Here is a 20,912-nt window from a genome sequence, read left to right on the forward strand (position 1 = left end):
GTGATGCCAGCATCTGCTTCACTGAGTTGGGTGCATGAAACAATTCATGTAAAATGCTTACCATACTGTTAGCATATAGCAAGGGCTTCATAGGTGTCAGTCATCATGAATCATAATGATAGACTTCTAAATGGTCTTGAATTTGTGTTCAGTTACCAAGCCAGGGACTGGGAGTCATCTTACACTGTTCTAACTTGTTCCCTCAACTCCCTACCCAAAACTCACCAAAAAAGGTTAATTCTACATTTTGGGGCTTTAGTTCATACCCTCACCATCCCTCTCCCAGACTATACCACTGAGAACCAACTGGTATCTCACTGACTCCAACACCCCCCTCCTCCAGCCCAACTATTATATGCACACAAATCCATGGGGAGGGGGAGGGGGTGCATGACGAAGGCTCAGAAAAGAACAGGGGAGAGGGGGTGCTGAGAGTCTGCATCCCAACAGACTCCCAGGATCTGCAGACTGCTGGTCCAGAGTCATTTTGTAGCAAAGCTTGACTCTTCCTCTAAATCTCTTTCTAAAAAACTAGACTTGTAGTGGCGATCACTTTGTAGTATATACAGATGCTAAATTGTAATGCCATACACAGTAAAAAATTTTTTAAAAATCTAATCCCCCCCAAAAGGTGACATTTTAAAAGTCTTAGGAACATACAACTCTATATATTGCTAGAATCTGTATGCTACTTGAAATAAATATTAGGTTGCACAAGAAAAAACAAACAAACCCAGAGCTAATCTTATCTATCCCTGGACTGAAGACCTTTGATGAACTTGACCATTTGAACTATGCCGCCCTTTCAGCATTGCTTCCACCTCACACTCTGCCCTGGCCACACATGAGAAGAGCTTCTCCCAGGGCTGTGCATTCCCATCCCTTTGCACCTTTGCTCAGGCTGTTTCCTCTCTGGGAACTGCCTCTTCTTCTCTTCTCTGTTTCTTAGAAGCCTACTCCTTTTTCTAAAACTCAGCGGGAGTGTGATCTCCTTTAGGAAGCCTTCCTCAGCCTCCACGGCAAAATGATTCATGCTTTCTGCTGTGCCCCCATGCAATTTGTGTATACTGCGGGAATAGGATGCAGCCCTTCTCACTGTAGTTACCTGTGTGCACTGCTGTCCCCCTAGTTAGATTTTAAGCTCCTTGTCTCATCTTTGTGTCCCAAGAACCCGACAGCGAGCAGACACTCAAAGCGGAGCGCAAGAGGAGAGAGCTCCGGCCTCCCAGACTACGCCACCGATGAACACACCATCACCCCCTGGTGGCAGTGTGCCAAAATCGCTGGTTCAGTGGGTTTCGAAAGGCCCTAAGTACTTCTTTTAAAAGTATGGATCAGCATCACAACCTTGGAAATCAAGGTCCCAAAAGAGTCTGCCTGCCATCATCAGTGTCTCTCCAGTTCCTCTGTGCCCCTCTCAGTGCAGGCGCCTACCTGCACAGGGTAGTTTACGCATACTTATTTCAAGCCAGCGATGAAGAGAAGGCAGCTTACCCTCGGGTTTCTCTCCCACGGCTGTGAGCTCCGACTCCTGGCTCGGCTCGCTGGTTCCGTACACGTTGATTGCGCGCACGCGGAACTTGTAGTCTCGGTCGGGCAGCAGGTCCTGGACGTTGAACGAGGTGCTGCGGCAGGTGGCGAGTTCCTTCCATGTCTTGTCCATGGAGTCCCAGATCTCGACACTGTAGGACTGCACGGCACTGCCCCCGTCGTACGAGGAGCCATACCAGGACAGGGTCAGTGAGGAGCTTCGGATATCAGAGGCACAAGGCGTGCCGGCCGGGGGGTCTGGCTTGTCTGGGGACAGAGAAGCACAACATCATCCAACTCTTCAGAACCGCGGGGAAAGGAAGTTTTTGAGTTAGGTTTCCTGTGGGGGAGAAGCCCAGAGAACTCAGGCTGACATCCCTGGTCCTGGCTGTGGTTCCCCCACCCCCACAGTCATGCCTAGACACAAACCCACCTATAAGAAAGCTCTGCAAACTCCTATGTTCTCAGAGAAAACCCCCTTTTTTTGGCTAGTTTTCCAGTCTACAAGTCACAAGTCATGATTTCCTGTACTTTGTCCCAGTCATAAACATATTCCTCAGTGTAAACAGATCTAGGAAGCTGCCCAGGAGGCGTGGACTGCTTCCCATCAAAACTGTTTTGAGAGAGTTCAATGTGTGTGTGTGTGTGTGTGTGTGTGTGTGTGTGTGTCCTTCAGGCCCTGGGCCAGTGACCTGTGACACAACTAGGGGTCAGACTCCACTTTCTTTGAGGCTGGGGGGCTCCGGCCTTGCTGAGGGGCCATGCAGCATAGTGGGCTCTGGAGCCAGACAGGTCTGGGCTTGAACACAGCTCTGACCCCGTTCACTATTTGTTACTGTGCCTCAGTTTCCTCATCTGTAAAGTGTGGATAATAATAGCACTTGGATCACAAGGCAGTTATGCGAAGTTCTTAGAAAAGTGGCTGAGTTGAAGAGCTATTACTGTCATCATTTATTGTAAGAGTTTATTTCTGACTTTATAACACATCGAAAGTTACTCTCACCCTACCTCTTTTATCCTTGGAGGACTGGTATAGAATGAGGTAAGGAGTTTCAAAAGCAAACCACAGCAGCAAATCACAACCATCCCTGACTCAGGGCCAGACAATGAGCTGAGGACACAGGAAGCGGTGGCTTTGGCTGGTTGCCTTCCCATTCAGACCAGTAATGCCGAGAACCAGTAACATTTGCCAAATTCAAGGCAAGTCATGGCAGCCAATACTTTAATGAGGTTCTTGAGCTTTGCTGATTTTGCCAGTTGCTGATTTGAACAAAATTTCCCTATCTGTCAGATTTAGCTTCTACAGGTGGTGGGTTTAGCTACAGATATCTGTGTTTAGTAGCCCTGCATTCCCCTCCTAAGGCACTATGAGGTGCAGAGCTCCCCCAACTAACAATCAAAACCACACTTTTATGTTGTGTGGATTTATAAGCTATGTGAACTCTAGAGAATTCCTTAACTTCCAAGACTAGTTTGTCTTTCTTTGGAAACATGGTGCTAATATGTATGTTCCTTTTAGAGGTTTTGCAAGCATCGTGTAAGCAAACCTAGGTAAAGTACTTGATTTCTACTCTCCCACTCCTCTGCGAATCAGGAAAACCAGAGTTTCTACAAATGGCCCTGCACATATGGGGGAAGAAAGCATTTTGCATATGTGCGTGTAAACATATATATACACACATTCACATGTGTAACCATTCTCTGCCTGCCCCACGCCCTGCTGCTTCTATGTCCCAGCCAAGAGCGCGCTGCCTGGACACTGTCCGTCCCCTGCAGCCCAAGCCTGGACCTCGCCCGGGGGTGACTCTGGGACTGTGACACACTACTTCTGCAGTCACTCTGGAGGCCTCCCGTGATGGAACCACTTTCACTAGTTGTTAAATATGTTCTCTTAGAAAAACTGTTTGTTCTGAAAGATATATTGGTCTTTTTAGAGATATTTCTGGTGCTGGCTAAGATGTTTATTACTCTAAACTCTCTTAGAGGCAAGTGGATCAAGTCCTCTCAAGACCCAGCTACAAAAGTAAAAAGCCTAAAGAGGGATGAAAGACAGACACACTGCTTCCCACAAAGAAAACTTCCTGCAAAATGTCTGAGCACATTTAGAGTCATGTGCATTTAATGAATGCAGCACCTGCCACTGACGGATTTTCTCCCCTCTGCTTTGGTCAAGAAAAGAAAACTTTGAGAAGTGTATACTGCAGAAGAAGTACTACTTGTACTCTCCCCTGTTCAGATGTCTCTTGGCTGAAAGAGAGAAAACTGATATATGGCATATGAGGTCTGTTCGGGAAAAGTCCAGACATTATTAATATAATGAGGATGGTTTCTGTGACATCAGTGTAACCTGGCAGCCAAGGAGAGTGGACTGGAATGCGCATGTGTGACAACTTCATTGTACTAGTCTGTAGATGCCATTGAGTGAGCATGTGTACTGTGTGGCTGTTGCATTAAAACATACTGAGAGAGTAGAGTAACAAATCTGCATCAAATTTTGCATTAAACTTGAAAATTCCTCAGTGCAAACTATTCACATGATTCAGAAGGCCCCAGCTGTGGGCAGCTGATGATTGGCAGCTTCATCACAACAATGGGCCCACTAATGCATCATGTCTCATGCAGAGTTTTTTTGCAAAATAAAAAATTGCCCAGGTGACTTAAGCTCCCTACAGCCCAGATTTGGCACCCTGAAACTTCTGGCTTTTCCAAAAACTAAAATCACCTCTTATAGGGAAGAGATTTCAGACTGTTGATGAGATTCAGTAAAATACGATAGGGGGGCTGATGGCAATTGGGAGAACTGTGTGAGGCCCCAAGGTGCCTACTTTAAATGGGACTGAGGCATCACTGTCCTAAGTACATTGTTTCTTGAATCTTGTATCTTCTTAATAAATGTACCTATTTTTCATATTATATGGCTGGAGACCTTCTGGATAGACCTCTAGTATGTCACCCCTTGCGGTACAAGTGAAGATGCAAAATTTGGAGACAGCTGCAATAATTCCACATGAAACTCCAATGTTTTCAAGAATTTGAAATAAGGAGTTCAGAAGAAAACACCCACATCTGAAGTGGCCCAAGACTGGAAGCCCCAACCCCCCCAGTACCTTGGGCTGTGTCTAATGTCTCCTGTTTTGTACAGCCTGCAGAGCCCCGTGCAGAGGCAGACCATTCAGGGATGAAAACCCTCAGAACAGAGCATCTGTGGGCCTGCCCTCCATTCTAGCAGCACAGCCACACTGGGTGTGGGAGGGCGACCTGGGGATGGCCTGGTAAAAAGGAGGCAGGCTCAGTGTCTAGTGCCCAGAGCTCCAGGAGTTCCTGGGAATTTTCCCATGGCTCCCTGGAGACCTGACTAATAGAATGGGAAATGCTGAGTCCAAGGGACAGGTCTCTGATGGCACCAAACTCCAAGATTTTCTGTTCAGCAAATGTTTACACTCCTGAGAAAATGGAGGATCTCAAGTCTAATGATTTTCACTTCAATAACCATCCTAGTGGGCTCTACCCGCTTGTGTGTTTGAAGATGCTTTGTGGCTGTGCCTAACCCCACCTAGGGCTCCCTTCACTGGCACCTCAGCAGTTCCTTGCATCTTTCATAGAAAGGCAGGGGGCTGCAAGAGCTCCAGGGTCATCTACCTGGATATCCTGGCCTTTGGCCCCTGGGAGGCTAAGACACTTTTCTTACTAAGAATACCCAGTTAGCTCGTGGCAGAGCCAAAAGGAGATTACAAAAAATCTTCAGATCCTCGATCTAGGGGCCAGTTATTTTCTAGGCTATCAGGTAGAATAAGATCAAGACACAACTTGCTTAGATGCAAGCCAAGCATTATGAAGGGAAATCTGCCCTGAAAAACTGCCCAATTTCCACGCTCAGATAGTATTTGGGGATTACTGAGTACTTAGGATTCTTTCTACTTGGCTTTTCTCCTTTAAAGATATGCAAAGTGACCTGTTTTTCTCTTGCTGGACAAGTTACAGGAAAGAATTCGTGTGTGTCGGGCGCCTCTCTCCTGCCCACCCGCACCCCTCAGAGGCTGCTGCTACAGACAGGTGCAGGCAGAGGAGAGGCCCTCCGAGCGTTGCAAATCCCCACACTGCCTTTCAACATGTAATGACCAGAAGACTTTAGAGGAGCTAAATGTCACTCCTTTCAACTAACTGAGGGAAAGGCTAATTTTTATTATCATTTATGAATTAGAAGTCATAGACTATCTGAAAAGGAAGTGGTACTTTAAAGAACACATGAGAAGTTTACTACTGACAAGCAGAAGTTGTGTTAAACCAGCCTTATTTAGCTTGCCTATAAATGAGTGCTTCCAAAGTGCCGGAAAACCATCCAGGGTAAGCCAAATAATTCCTGTCTCATATCTTACATCTAGTTAATCAACCTTGATCAGATAATACACAGATGTCATTAGAGATGCACAGGTAAATCTAGGCTAAATCCAGGTTTACTTTGCACTAATTCTAAATCCACGGGCTCTGAATGAATGTGGCTTTGCTGTTTGCATCAATGCAAGTCCTCATTTTATTGAGCAATTCTATTCTTAGCTCTGTGAGGGGGAGGCAGACAGAAAGCCCGTTCCCCTCCATTCCTCTCCCCTCCCAGGACGGCATTTAACGTGCTGCTCCTGCCAGCTGGCGGGCAGCCACACCAATGGCCTTGTCAGTACTGGCTGAGGAGAATCAGAAACTAAACCATAAAAGGCCAGAACTGCAGCTTGAGCAATGGTGATGGGGGAGGGGAATGTGTGGCACTGAGTGGACCTTGCTGAGTGGGGGTAGGGGGCACTGGTCACAGAAAACTAGTTCAAAGGAGTGGACCCCAAAGTTTCCCCAGCAGGGGCAGATGAGAGAAAACACCAAGAGAAACTGGAAACCAATGCTTGCTAATGGGTGAGGACGTGGGGCCGAATCAATACCTCAGGTGCAAGTCTTAGTGTAAGGACAGACCGATTGGATCATTTCTCCAAGCTCTCAGTCTCCACACCCCCCACCCCCGCCCCGCCACCTCACCCAGTGTTCCTGACTTCACAGGAAAAACTATTGAAATAAGCATCCAAAGTCACCAAAGACAAAAAGAGTGAGAAAAGCTCCCTATCCCCTCAGTCTGTTATAGATGAGAAATCTATTCTCTGACTCCTGGTTCACTGGCTTTCTAGATTTAAAACTCCTGACCTAAGGAAACAAAAGAAAGATCACATCAGTAAACACGGGGTCAATGGGGTGAAGTCAGCCTGGGGACAGATACAGAGATACCATATGTGTGGGGCCCTGAAGCTGAGCAAGCTCGTGCCTGATGCCTCCTAATTCTCAGAGAAGCTAGAGGCCAAGGCCTTCAGGGTGACAAGCTATCCCAGAGACTGGGCAAGGGCATTGACCAGCACCAATACCTTGGCCAAGCCTGGATCTTGTCAGAATCCCGACTGAGTCTGTGGGTTGATGTGATCTTCCTGTAATGCCCCCCAAATCAGGTGTAGAAGCAGTGAAGTCGGAAGGCAGCATTGATTCAAGATGAAAATTTCCATGGGACTGAGCTGGCGGGGAAAGTGGTGACCAGAGAGGGGAAAGGAGTTATAGGTGCCAAGTAGGAGAAGACCTGGAGGAGCTCAGGGTCTCCAAAGAGGAGAAAGGAAGAGAAGCTGGGAAGAGATTCACAGGAAGAGGAAACCATGGTGAGGGTGTGTGTAGGGTCTGGAGCTCTCAATGCATGTGAAACACAGCAACAGTGTGAGCTCAGGCAGAAGGAAATAAAGTGAGAGTATGGGAGGCTGTGGGCAGATGATGGGTCAGAAGGACTAGGTCCCCTGGGAGATGAGGCCTGAGGTCCAGCATCCCGCATGGGTGCTCTCTACTGTTCCTGTCTCCCCACTTCCAGGCCAACCCATTCCAGACTCACCGACCACGGTCAGGTTGACCTGGGCCTGCCTGCTGCCCAGCTTGTTCTCCACCACCAGTGTGTAGCAGCCGCAGTGCTCCTGGCGGGCGGCCAGGATGGTGAGCTTGCTGCCGCCCTCGCTGCTCTCCACCTTGATGTGCTCGCTTTCCTGGATCTACGGGCAGAGAGTGGGAAGCTGCTGGAGACGAGGGCCAGGAGAGGAAGGGGGAGCTGAGTCCCAGCCCCACTCCCAAAGGGATGCAGCTGCGGGAGCTGTGTGGGGTTGGACTTCTCCGGACTCTGGGCTTCCTCCTGAGACCCCTTCTCTGCTGCATCCAGAGCCAGGCCTTTCTGGGGGCTTGGATCTGAGGTAGGCATGGGGTGCTGAGCAGAGCTGGGGAGAAGGAAGTCTGCAGCTGCTGCTCTAGACCAGAGTTTAGGAGCACCCTGGTGTCCCTCCACCACACTGCGATGGGATGGTGGGAGAACACATGTGAGCAAAGTTAACTCATAAAGCGCAGGCCTATGGGTTCTGACTTCCGTTATACTGTTGAAACCATGGTCACTAGCCACATGTGGCTATTTAAATTTTAATTAAGTGGAAACAACCCAAATGTCCATCAACTAATGAGTGGACAAACAAATGTGGTATATTCAAACAATGGAATGTTATTTGGCCATAAAAAAGAATAAAGTACTGATCCATGCTACAAGATGAACAAGCCCTATAAACATTATGCTAAGTGAAAAAAAGCCAGACACAAAAGAAAACATATTATAGGATTCCATTTATGTGACATGCCCACAATAGGCAAATCCATAGAGACAGAAAGTAGGTTAATGGTTGCCAGGGTTTGGGGGAAGGGAAGGAATGACTGCTAATGGGTCTGAGGTTTTGGGGGGGCCGATGATAATAATCTGGAATTAGATCATAGTTGTGGTTGCACAACCTTGTGAGTATACTAAAAAACACTTTAAAAGGGTGGGTTTAAAAGAGTGAATTTTATGGTGTGTTAATTATATCTCAACAAAGCTATTATAATTTTTAATACTTAAAATTTAAAATTCAGCCCTGGCTAGCATAGCTCAGTGGATGGAGCGCGGGCTGCGAACCAAAGCATCACAGGTTCGATTCCCAGTCAGGGCACATGCCTGGGTTGCAGGCCACGGCCCCCAGCAACTGCACATTGATGTTTCTCTCTCTCTCTCTTTCTCCCTCCCCTCCCTCTCTAAAAAATAAATAAATAATTTTAAAAATCTAAAAAAAATAAGTAAAAAAAATTTTTTTAATTCAGTTCCTCAGTTACACTAATCACAGTTCAGGTGCTTAATAGCCACATGTGATTAGTGGCTACATATTGGATAATAGATACAGAACATTCCCATCACTACAGAAAGAGACAGAGCTGAGACTGGGCAAATGTCTCTGAAAAGGGATGAGATTCCACCTTATTTCAGACAACGGCCCAGACATTGCCAGAGGCTAACAGGCTTTGGGATGCTAAAGGCCAATGTCTCTTCTTCATCTTTTGAGACCAAACCTCCTTTCCTTCCTGATACTAGCCTCCCATTTCTGGGCCTTGGGACAACTTGGATGTTTGGGAATAGAGCAACAGAGGACCCAGAAGAAATCTTCACCCCTTCTGTAGAGTTTCCAATCCAGTGCCAGCCCACTGTCCCGGGGCCTCTGCTGATCAGGCCTGCGGGCGCACACCACAACATGGGATCTCCAAGTGCCTTTAAAAGCTGGTTGTTCAGAATTTCAGACGTGTTCCCATAGGACCATAATTATAAACGGTAGCTTGATTTCTGGCCCAGCAAGACAAAATTCTCCTTAACATACAATTTATGTATCCAAGTGCTCAGATTCACTTTTATCCCTTTAGCATGTAGTAAGTTTAAGCTGTTACCACAGACTGGGTTCATTGGGCTGGCATGGAATCACAGAAGGCTTACAGGGTCTCCTAGGTCAGTGGTTCCATTTTCCTGAGTCTGAGTAGAATTCTAGACCAAGGTATCAAAATCAGGTGGGAACCAAGGGTGGTTTCTATTTCTCCCTTCATACTTTTCTTGCTTAGACAAATAGTCTATAAAGCAGGTATTACTGGTAGATTTGGGGGAAAAGGTGATGTTAAGAACTCAGGTTTGGTGGGTGGGTGATGAGAGGGTGGGGGCTCTCCTGTTCCACGGCCCCTGGGCGATGCTTCCCCATTTGAGCATTTCACATCCCTTCCAGCCTAGGGGCTGTGTGGGTTGTTCTCAGGCCGCACCCCTCTTCTACTGACCTGCTTTCGGAACTTCATCCAGGTGCAGGTGATAGGCTGGGTGCCCGTCACTTTACCAAGCAGCTCCACGGACTCTCCAGCACGCACCTTTTGGTCCTCGGGAAACTGAATGATCTGAGGGGGCATGGCTGGAGAGGACAAGCAGGAAAGTAAGACATTCTGACCTCATTTGACTCTGCTGACCACACTGGTCTGTTGTTCCTCTCCTGCCTTCCGGAACCTTCTGACACTGAGGTCAGTGATCACTGCTTCAGAACGTCTGAGCTGATGGACCTGCTTGGGTTGTTCATCTCTTTATTCTGATTTTCTCATAGTGGCCCACACAATTCACATGGCATAATTCTCCATGTGTTGGTTGCTCTACAATTTGTGTCTTACCCTAAATTTTTGAGTCTATATCCTAACTCCATTATTAATTAAACAGCACCTTGCCTTTTAATCTCCAGGTCACCCTGGGTGAGAGGCTCCATATGGTTCATATCCCAAATGTCTTTCAGTGGAAAACAGACAAGGCTCCGTATGACAGGGACGCACAGAGCAGGGTATCAAAACAGCACGAAGTGGATCACCTCCTTAGGGGCAGAGGGTTAGGCAGAATGTGCAGAAGGGACAGGAAAGTTGCTAGTAGTGTGTGACACTGTACGTATAGGGGAAGCAGGAGAAAAGGCAAGCAGTGGAAGAGACTGGAGACCAAGGTGTGCAGAGGCTCCCGGGGAAAGTTCAGCCTGAACAACACACAGCATGAATCAGGGTAGGGGGGCGCCCAGCAGGACAGAGGACAAACCCCTCATGGCAGATGGCTCCCTTGTCCCCACATGTTGCCATGGCAAATTACCTGCTTTTAGAGGTGTCTTGGGGGTAGGTTTCTTTTTCACAGTTGCGTCACCTGAAACAAAAATTTCACGTTACTTTGTCAGTTCTGTTTTCTCACGAGACTCCCGAGTCCTAGGAGGATGCATTCTGGTCCACTGGCCCTTCATGGGTATGGAGTCCTCACTTGTATGCGTCCCTCTGGATGTCGCACGGCCTCACACAGACAGCCTCCCAATTGGGTGGACATCAATCCTCAGCGGGGCCTCTGGAGGTGGTCCCTGAAGCCTCCACTGAGAGAAGAGCTCAAAAATGCTTGAGGTCCCAATGTCCATCTCAATGATGATAGCCCCACACTCACTAACTATTCTCTCACCCTAACTTTCAGGAAACTCAGAAAGGAAATTATGTCAGATAAACCAACTAAAATTAGCCTTTGGTGTGGATCCAAGGGTCTCGGGCTTTCTTTGGGTCACAGACTGGACTGCTGGCTTTCACTTTGTTAAATCTTTGTTGAATGGATCAATGAATGAATGAACTAACCAATGGTCTCCTCCATTCCTACTGCCAAACAACTCACATAAAAAAAATGACCCAAACAGACCAGATTGTTAGGGCAAACCTCGTCATTTGGCTAAATAACAACGTGGTAAACATGCACAACTATCCTCGGCTGCTTCCATGGCTCGTTTTCATGTTCTGCCAGGTCTGTTCTCAGAAGCCGTGCAACCTACCTACCCACGTGAAAGGAAGGTCAACCTGCAGACAAACGCCTGCACGTGAATGTTTGCAGTGGCTTTCTTTATAATTGCCCCAAGCTGGAAGGTATCTAAATATCTTCAACTGAAGAACAGATGAACTGCAGTACCTTTATACAATGAAATTCTACCCGTCAATAAAAAGGAACCAACTACAGACACATCACATGGATGAATCATCAATGATGTGTCTCTTCTGTTCGCTAAGAGAGGCCAGAATCAACAGCTACGCACTGCATAATCCCATTTTCACGGCATTTAGAAAAGGCAAAACCACAGGGACAGAGCATAAATTAGTGCTTGCCAGAGGTGGGGGAGGGGTTGGCCACTCAGAGGCAGGAGGCCGTGTTTGGAGGTGACGGAACCGTCCTTTACCGTGGCAGCAGCTACAGGACTGCATGTGTCTGTGGAGGTTCACAGCGCTGTGCACAGGAATGGGGGAATTTCATGTATGTAAATTATACTTTAACACAAAAATGGGGGAAGTTATTTAACCATGAGACCTTCCCGAACCACTCTCTATCAAATACCAACCCTCCACCCTAGCACTCCTTACCATGCTTACCCCGCTTTATTTTCCCCCATGGTGCTTAACACTGTGTAACAAATTATTTATTCATTATTTATTTATTGTTTGCCCTTTGCCTCCCCCCAAAGTATAAGCTGTATACCTAATGTGCCTGACACATAGTAGACACTCAGTGACTATTTATTGAATGAATGAGTGTGATTGTGTTAATGATTCTTCATCCACAAAACTTTGCCTCTGCAGATCACAGGGAGGCAGTGCTATGTCCTGGACACAGAGCTGCTCAGTGACCACAGGCAAGGCGGCTGGCCCTGCGGGTTGTCAGTGGGCATAGGTAAAACGGGAAGACTGCTGCTACGTATCCGAGATCCCCAAGAAGCACTGATGCCGACAGAAGCACGCTGAGAGCACGCAGCTGCTGGCCAGCGGGTGCATGGCTGGACCCAGGGCAAGGCCCGCTTCCACCAGGTTCGCCCTGGTTCATCCCCATTATTAATCTATCCATTCAACTCATGAAAGGGCTGACAATGTGCCAGGCAAATGCCAATTGGTGCAAACTACTAGCCTGGGTACCGAGGAGAAATCAAACAAACGTAGAAATCAGCCTCAAGAGCTTAAATATCCAGACATGTGGTCTTTTTCTTTTGCCAGAAGGACATTTATAGGATAACTGGGAAATTTTGATGAAGTCCAACAAATTAGATGGTAGATAGCATTGTATCAGTGTTAATTTTGTAGTTTTGATCCCTAAACTGTGATTTTATGAGATTGTCTATGATTTTAGGAAATATACACTGAAGAAGTTAGGTGCAGAGGATAACAAATGTGCAACTTTCAAACTGCTCATAAAGTGTGTGTGTGTGTGTGTGTGTATGTGTGGAGAGGTAGAGGGAAGAGAAATGGAAAAAGAAAGGGAGAGAGAAAATATGATAAAGCAAACACAGTAAAATGTTGATATCTGAAGAATCTGAGTGAAGGGTATATAAGATTTATTTGTATTATTTTTGCATTTTTCATTTAAGTCTAAAATTATTTCAAAGTAAAAGTTAAATAGAGAGTTTAAAAATAAACTTATCCAGCCAACATGACATGGTTGTTCCGACGAAGGAGGAGGAGTACCGTGTGGAATAAGCAGGTGGGGAGGCAGGCAGGGCTAAGAGGCGGACGCAGGTGGACCTGAGAACTAGAGAGGATCTGAGCCAGGCACAGAGGAAGAGCCCGGCCCACAGCTCAGGAGCAGGGAGGGGCTCGGAGCTGAGATAGCTCAGGTGGTGGTTGCTGGAGGTTGGCCAGAGCACAGGGCTGGGATTAAAGAGCAGTGGTGTGATGACAGTGTGGCGACTTAACTTATAGAAAATGAAAAAGGTGGTCTCTCAGTCACGCCGGTCACATGTGGTCACTGGCTATCACATTGTGCCCACGCCCAACAGGGCTGCCCTCACAGAAAGTGCTACGGGACAGAGCTGGTCTAGAGGTCGAGTCAGAGTTTGGTCTTTGTCCTCAGTGATCAGAGTCCTCACACGAACAGCAGTCTGGCTGGCTGGAGGGTACTGGGGGGCCTCTACAATTTCTGGGGGAAGAAGATCCCCACCTAGGAGGCTACTGCCTTACTCTGGGAAGGAACCAATCATCCAGGTCCAGCTTTGGTAAGGACAGCAGAAACGAAAATATAAATACGAGACAGAAGAAAAGTTAAAAGAAGTAGGAGCTAAACAAGAGGGAGGTACAAAGATTCCTTGGAGAATTCTTGCTTGGATAAATGGGAAAATTATACTGATGGATGACAGAGTTTGGGAGTATAAGATGAGTTTGGCTTGGTGGATGAAAGAATTTAATCTGTATGTAGGCAAAAGCCTGGATCAGAATTCAGAGATCACAGAAAGGTTGGCAGAAGCCACAAATGAAACATTTCAGGGTCAAAACTGTAATTTATACTGGAAACTGTGAGGACGGGTCAGTTGTTTGGGGAACAGAATGCAGTGAAAGAGGAGAAGGGGCTGTGGAAGGCTCTGAGAGGCCAGAGGCAGACGGAGGGTAGTTGCTGCAGTGGACGCAGACGAGGTGGATGAGAGCGCGGGGAGTGGGCCTTGGGCAGGGCCAGCACCGGGTGATGGGTGGTGCGGGAGAGGGCAGGTGCGGTGGGGCAGGAGTGTCAGAAGTCGTTCCAGAGGAGATTCTCAAGGAAGCAGGTAGGGAGCCAACTAATCCATCAAGAATTCCGGAGGTGAAAGGGGCAAAGAGAAATGGGGTGGCAGACTAGGGATGTCAAGCTAAGGTGTCTTCCAAGGTGAGAGAGAAGAGTGTGAAGGCTGGGAGAGGGAGAGCTCACAGATGCTAGGCGGGAAGAACATGAGGAAGCCAAATCCCTCGGGCGTGGATGCTGGATGGAGTATGAAACACCCAGGCATGGCTGAGCCATGAAGCCCTCGAGCCTTTTCATCCGAGGCTGCTGGGGAGAGGGAAGAGAGAGCCTCTCGGGGGAAGAAAAGAGGCTTCTACCACAGCTAGAAGCCGACCTCCTGGGGAGAGCGAAAGCCATCCCATCAGAGGGACTCTGTGCAGGGCTGTTGTTGTGGGCTTAGCTGTGTCCCCCCAGATCCACATGTTGATGCCCTAACTCCCACACCTCAGAATATGACTAAAATGGAGCCTCTAAGAGTGATTAAGTTGAAACGAGGCTGTTAGGGTAGGTCCTCATCCAGTCTGATTGGTGTCATAAGAAAAGGAAATCTGGACACAGAGGAAAGGCCATGTGAGGACACAGTGGGAAGGCGACCACCTCAAGCCAAGGAGAGAAGCCTCAGCAAAACCGAACCTGCTGACACTTGAATCTTGGAGTTCTAGCCTCCAGAACCATGAGACAACACACTTCTGCTGTTTAAGCCACCCAGTCTGTGGTACTTTGTCAGGAAAAATGAATGCAGCTGTGGATGGCTCTCGGGGCCAGGAAGGAGGCTGATGGCCCCTGGAGTGGTGGGCCAGGAGCTGGTAAGGAGGGGACAGCGGCACAGAATGAAACCAGATGACATCAAAGTCCCACCCCATCCTGTTCCTGGCAGCCCGGGGAAACCTATGTACCAGATGCAGAGTCTGGACTAATACTCATCTTTCTGTGCTAGAGTCAAGTGGAACCGAAGGCCCAAGTTTTATGCTTTCTGTTCTATAAATTTGGAGCTTCTGCTGTTGGAATTGGCTAGGATTTGAAATTGGTTTGGTCTCTCTCAATAAAAGCAATTTTATTTTTAAAAAGTTTTTTAAAAAAGATTTTATTTATTCATTTCTAGAGAGAGGGGAAGGGAAGGAGAGAGGGAGAGAAACACTGATGTGTGAGAGAAACAGCTCCATGGGTTGCCTCTCGCACGCCCCCAACTAGGGACCTGGGCTTCGACCCAGGCATGCTCCTGACTAGGAATCGAACCGGTGACCCTTCGGTTTGCAGGCCAGTGTGGTTCACTGAACCACACCAACCAGGGCAGTAAAAACAATTGTAAATGTTAACAATGTTTTATACCCTATTCTATACCTATTTTGTATGATCACCTGCTGCAATCCATGAATTGTATTTTGGGCTTACAATAACATAATTTATGGATTGGAAAGGAGAGCCATCTGATGCTAAAACCTGGTTTCTTGAAGAGAGCTGGATTCGGCGAGTTGTCTCTAACCCATGGCCACATCACCCTTTTTATCATTTAGTTCCTACCCCAACCAAACAAATGCAGGGCACCTCGCATTGTTCCTATTTCATGAAAAAGGAGGTGGGTTCACATAAAAGTCAGATGACTTGCTGGGTTTATAAAGCTCATGTGGCCAAGTAGAAATATGTCCAGAACCCAAACCAGCACCTTTCCCCCACACTGCGGCTTGTCCCCACTTCTCCCAAGGCCCCCTCCCCACCCATATCCAGTCACCAGTGTGTGTTGACTAAATACCTCCACTGTCTGACACTTCCCACATACCCCCCGCTTCCAGTCACCATTCTGGCCTTAACTCTACCACCTCCTAGGTCCCGCCCTAGGACATGCATCACCCTGAGGCCAAAGTTGTCTTTCTCAATGCAGAGCTGATATTACTCCTCTTTAAACCTCTCCAGTGACTGCCCGCTGCCACTTAGGATCAAGTCCAGTGCATCCTACAGGGCCTTTGAGATCTGCCCCTGGCTTGCATCTCCCGCCTGCTTTCCTCCTGTTCCCTCTTGGCGAACACCCTCCCCCATGCCCTTGATGCTCATTATCAGTGGTTCTCAAAATCTAGTGTGCCTCCAGTGGTTCTCATGGTGACTAGGGACACTGCTAGAAGCACAGATTCCTGGCCTTCCCGGGATGCCGATGCTGCTGGTCCCTGTGCCACCTTCCGGGGGTGCTGTTCTGTGCTCTGAATGCCTTTTGGTTTCTACAGTTCTGGGCTTCTGCTGTCAGCTCCCTGCTGACTGATGCACACTCTTCAGGTAGGTCTCAGCTCATGGATCTCCTCCACCAGGCTGGGTCCATGCCCCTCCAAGGTGGCCCTAACTCAGCACATATCCCAAGGCAGTGCAATTGCAGAAAGCTGCCTCAACACGCATTTGCTATAGCATGCTCCCTGGGGACAGGAGGAGGACCCGTCCTGCTCACCTTCTGTGTCCCCAGTGCCCAACTCAGTACCTGACACATGCTCGAAAAATAGCTATTAAAGGCATGAGTGAAACTCCTGAGGACCTCTGTTAACTGGGGAATTCCCAAGAACACTCCTGGGCTCTGATGCTGAGACATACGGTAAGTCCTGGGGCTTGAATCCTTGTGCAACTTTCCACGAAAAAGGAGAAGCCTCCTGGCTTACCACCTAGATGAAATCTGCCAGGAGCTGAGCCTTCCACTCTAGACAGGAGACAGAGGCTGGAAGAAGTGAAGTAGCCCAATAAAAACATCATGGATCAAAGCTCTGAATTTGGATGCCTCCAGGGAAACCTGGGGCAGGGCCGGGGAGGCCAGTCTCCAGCTGTCTGCACAATCTATCTCTTGTTTCTGCTCAGCTGGCACAAGTCTGAACCTAGTCCTGGCCTCTCGGACCTTTCTTCCATTCTGGCAGGGAGGTCAGCACACTGCAGAAGTTTCTAGACTGCTCAGTCTGAAGGCATCTGAGTACATCTCTCCAGTGAATTGAGGGCTAAAGCATTGGGGAGATATTTACAGAGCTTGAAGGTGGGTCTGGGCAAGTCTAAAGGTTCTGCGATAATGAAGAGCAAAGGAGATTGGGGAGGTAGCTGGAACAGCCTTGAGTACAGGGAGGTCCCTGGGTCTCTGCCTCTCTGGGGACTTTGCTCTTTTTAGGTAGTTAACTAAAAATAGACTTCAAAATCTTCACAGTTCCCAAAATCAGCAGTGACTTTCTCCTGAAGCTCCTGAAGGCTGAGGGAAGTGTGGAGGGGACACTGACCCTGCAGGCTGAGCCAGAGCAGGAGGGTGGCAGTGAGGAGCCGGGAGGGGAGGCTAAACCCCCTCCCTGTACTGGGTAGGCTCAGGGCTCCGGGCCACTAGACAGCCCCCGCCCCCACCATGCACACACCAGGCCCATTCCCTGTCCTTACAGATAAGTGCAGAAATGTTGGTCATCTTCCCAGAATTAACATCTCTGGGCAGATTTCCTGCACACATTCCCTCATAGCAATGGCTGCCACATAAGAAGATTCCAGGTGAACACTGCTCCTCCTGTCACTGTAAACACGCATCCACCAGCCCCCAGGACACAGAATGTCAGGATGGTCGTAAAAGAGGCAGCCAGCATGCCTGAGACAGCAGTGCCAGGGTTGCTTAACTGGCATCCTCCAGGCCCTCCCTGGGGAGAGCCCGCCCTGCCATTTAGCTGGCTTGTGGGAGGCAGTGGGGCAGCTGGGAAGGAGCTGCAGCAGCGGCACAGGGCTGGGTCACAGGGTCACAGGCATGTGGGGCGAGGACGGTATTGGGCACCGTCACTCCTCATAGACCAGTACTTTGGTTAAGAGTAACTGGAAGTCGGTACCCCGTTTCTTTCAAAGACAGTTATGGGAACACCCCAGCTTCTCTCCCAGGGTCCCACACCTTTCACTGTCCAGTGAGCCTCAATGCCAAGCCTCAACCTCTTTGCATTTCCTTTTAGCTCTTGAATCCTGTCAGGATTTAACATTCCCCATGACCTTGAAAGAATGTTTAAAAGAAAGATGATCTGAGCCTGGACCTTGTAGATTAAGTTGCTTGGGTGTTGTCTCACAAAGCGAAAGGTCCTTCATTTGGTTTCCAGTCAGGGTGTGTGCCTAGGCTGTGGGTTCCATCCCAGGTTGGGGTGTGTAGGACAGGCAACCGATCAACGTTTCTCTCTCACATTGACGCTTCTCTCCCTCTTTCTCCCTCCCTTCCTCTCTCTAAAAGTAAATAAAATCTTTTAAAAAGAGAGAAATATTCAATTCTGGGAAAACCTCTTAGGAAAACTGAACACTGCTTTGGATATCCAAAGGTGGTTTCAAGTTGACGTGACTTTCGCTTTCAGAGAGAAGCACATATGCGAGGCCAAAGCAAAGTTATCAACAAGCATCAGAGTCTGGATGGCCCGTCGTGGACACTGAGGCCAAAGGTGACCCTGAGGCCAAAGGTGACACTGAGGCCAATGTCAGAGGTAAAGCTAGGGCCAAGGCCAGACGTGGAATACAAAGGAGTGTTTACCTGCATCTCCCCACATTCTGGAAACACGGTAAAGGCAGAGACCCTTAAAGCATGTAAAGTCATGAACTGATTTGAAGAATCAAATACTTATGACACCCCTGCTTCAGGCCAGGCACGGAAGATTCATAGAGATGGACAGGCTCTGGCGTCTGTCTGCAAGAGGGAAAAGTGCCCCATGGACGCCCGTCTCTCTCTTTTACAAAAGACCAGCAGCTCTGCAGACCAATAGAAAACACCACCAAGCCTGGTGCTGCACGGGCACGGCCTCGTCTGCATTTTCTAAAACCATTTCTTAAGCCCTACTGACGTCTTCCACACAAAATTCCATGCAGATGCCTTCCAGCTAGAACATTCTAACCCTGGCCCTGCTGCTCATGGCCCCCTTCCTCCCAGGGTGTTCCTGCTGCGGTGTAACACAACCCGTGCTGGCTGCAGCTTCGACCCTTCACGCAGCAGATAACACTGAGGAGAGTTAGCTAACCTCACCTCAACTGAGTCACCTAAGAAAACAAGCATTCCATGGAGAGGCCTGATGTCAGAGCTGGAAAAGCCTGGGTTAGTCGAAGAAGGTCCCACCTTTGGCAGGTGAGGAAATCAAGGTCCAGCAGGACAAAGGCCTTTGACTAGGCCCACTTATTCAATTAGTGATAGAACCAAGACTTTTGGACCCTGCTCTCTAGCACCAGTGGTTATCTGGCTACACCCTGTGCCTGAGCACGCTCCCTCCCCCACCCACTCTGCTGGGGGAGGAATCTTGGTGACTCTCTCCCTGCCTGTGCACTTCTCTCCCGTTCCTTCTCCAAAGGCAGGAGACGACCTGCTCTGGGTTGGAGGGGTCAATGATGTTCCATGAGTGCTGCCACTAAATACCCATCAAGAGGGGGAAAACCAGCCATAAAAGATATTGGGATAACTGACAAAAATTAAGTACAGGCGTGGATTAGATAACAGTATTGGTTTAATGTTAAAATTCCTGATTTTAATAACCGTACTGGGGTTATGTTCCTAGAAGATATATGATGAGATATTTAGAGGTCAAGAGTATGATGTCTCTAATTTGTTCATGAATGATATATATATACAAGGGGGGACCCCCCAGAAACCTGAATTATCTTCTAGAGGGCAGGCCCCTTTGTAGTATAGGCTTCCTCTGCTAGGTGAGTGTTCTAGGAACCCATCTGCATCAGTGTGCCAGCTGGTGCTGTTGTGAGAGGCTGTGTTTGGCTTCAGTGAGTTTGTTTTGAAGACTCTTTCATTGGGTTTGCCCATTTCATGATGGGGGATTTGCAAGTGCACCTGCCCATACCCTGCTGATTGGTGCAGCCACTGTGGAAGGCAGTATGGAGAGATCTCAAAAAATTAAATAGGGTCATCAGTTTTTAACCAAAAACAGCATGACCCCTGCGCCCCACCCACCCTATTCACCCGATCTCTCCCCAAGCAACTTTTTTTTTGTTTCCCTGGATGAAAAAAGTCCTCAAAGGCAAATGTTTTTCCTATGTGGAGGAGGTGAAACACAAAATGGCAGAAGGAATGCAAATTGATGAGTTTAAAAACTGTTTTGAGCAGTGAAAAAATTCTCGATAGGTATATTGCATCAAATGGACAGTACTTTGAAAGTGACTGAAGTTTAAACATATAAGGATAAATATACAATTTTTATAAATAAATTCCAGTTTTTGGGGTGGGTCCCCCCTTGTATCTATATGATGAATGGTGAATATGTGAACATATACATAGTATATGTATATATATATATGTATATAGATGATCTATTATAAATATATATCTATTTATATATCTATATATATCTATATATATATCTATATAAATATATACATGCAAAATGATAAAACAATGGAACAAAATGTAAATAACTGGTGAATCTAAGTAAATATATACAAAAGTGTGTTGTACTATTCTTGCAACTTTTCTGCAAATTTGAAGTTGTATCGCATAAAGTCATTTAAAAATTTCCATGCAGAGGCATGCAGCGCACACCCTGACAGGGCTCAAGGTCCAGGGAAGCACGCCAGCTGCCCCCTCTGCTCTCCCCGCTGTAATGACAGGCAGGCCTCAGCCCCGCAGTGGGGAGACAGAAGCACTGCCAGGCCTGTGCGGGCAGCACAACGTGTGGGGCTCTGAGACTACGGCCCAGGTGCTTGTGCCTGGAACATAGCGGAACACGGCGCAGGGCTGGCCTCACAGTTCCATGTCTTACTAGCTGTGAAACCCTGGGCAGGAAAATTTAGTGTTCTGAGGCTCGGTTTTGCTCATCTGTAAAATGGGAACAGCTCAGAAAGGTAAGACTTGCCTGAAGTGACACAGATTGAGAGCCTAAGAGGCACGTGCTCAATAAACGCTTGTTTGGAGGGCAAGCAGATGGTCCTTGGAGTTGAGTGCCCTCATGTTTCAGTTTCTCCCTCTGACAGTGTTATCACCCCT

At 47.9% G+C, this 20,912-nt stretch overlaps 1 protein-coding gene across 3 annotated transcripts in view; it reads right to left on the bottom strand.

Moving 5' to 3' along the window:
* Positions 1-20,912, bottom strand: part of MYLK (myosin light chain kinase) — a 285,784-nt gene that overhangs the window by 40,764 nt on the left and 224,108 nt on the right. For all 3 annotated transcript variants that reach the window (XM_045850924.1, XM_045850925.1, XM_045850926.1), the window contains 4 exons: positions 10,532-10,582; positions 9,697-9,824; positions 7,433-7,586; positions 1,495-1,797 (listed from right to left, as the gene is read on the bottom strand). In XM_045850924.1, the coding sequence (XP_045706880.1) occupies positions 1,495-1,797; positions 7,433-7,586; positions 9,697-9,824; positions 10,532-10,582 (636 nt within the window). The remainder of the gene's footprint in view (positions 1-1,494; positions 1,798-7,432; positions 7,587-9,696; positions 9,825-10,531; positions 10,583-20,912) is intronic.

The sequence above is a fragment of the Phyllostomus hastatus genome, unplaced genomic scaffold, assembly GCF_019186645.2.
Source record: "Phyllostomus hastatus isolate PE091 unplaced genomic scaffold, TTU_PhHast_1.1 phas_contig_86, whole genome shotgun sequence".
Lineage (NCBI taxonomy): Eukaryota > Metazoa > Chordata > Mammalia > Chiroptera > Phyllostomidae > Phyllostomus > Phyllostomus hastatus.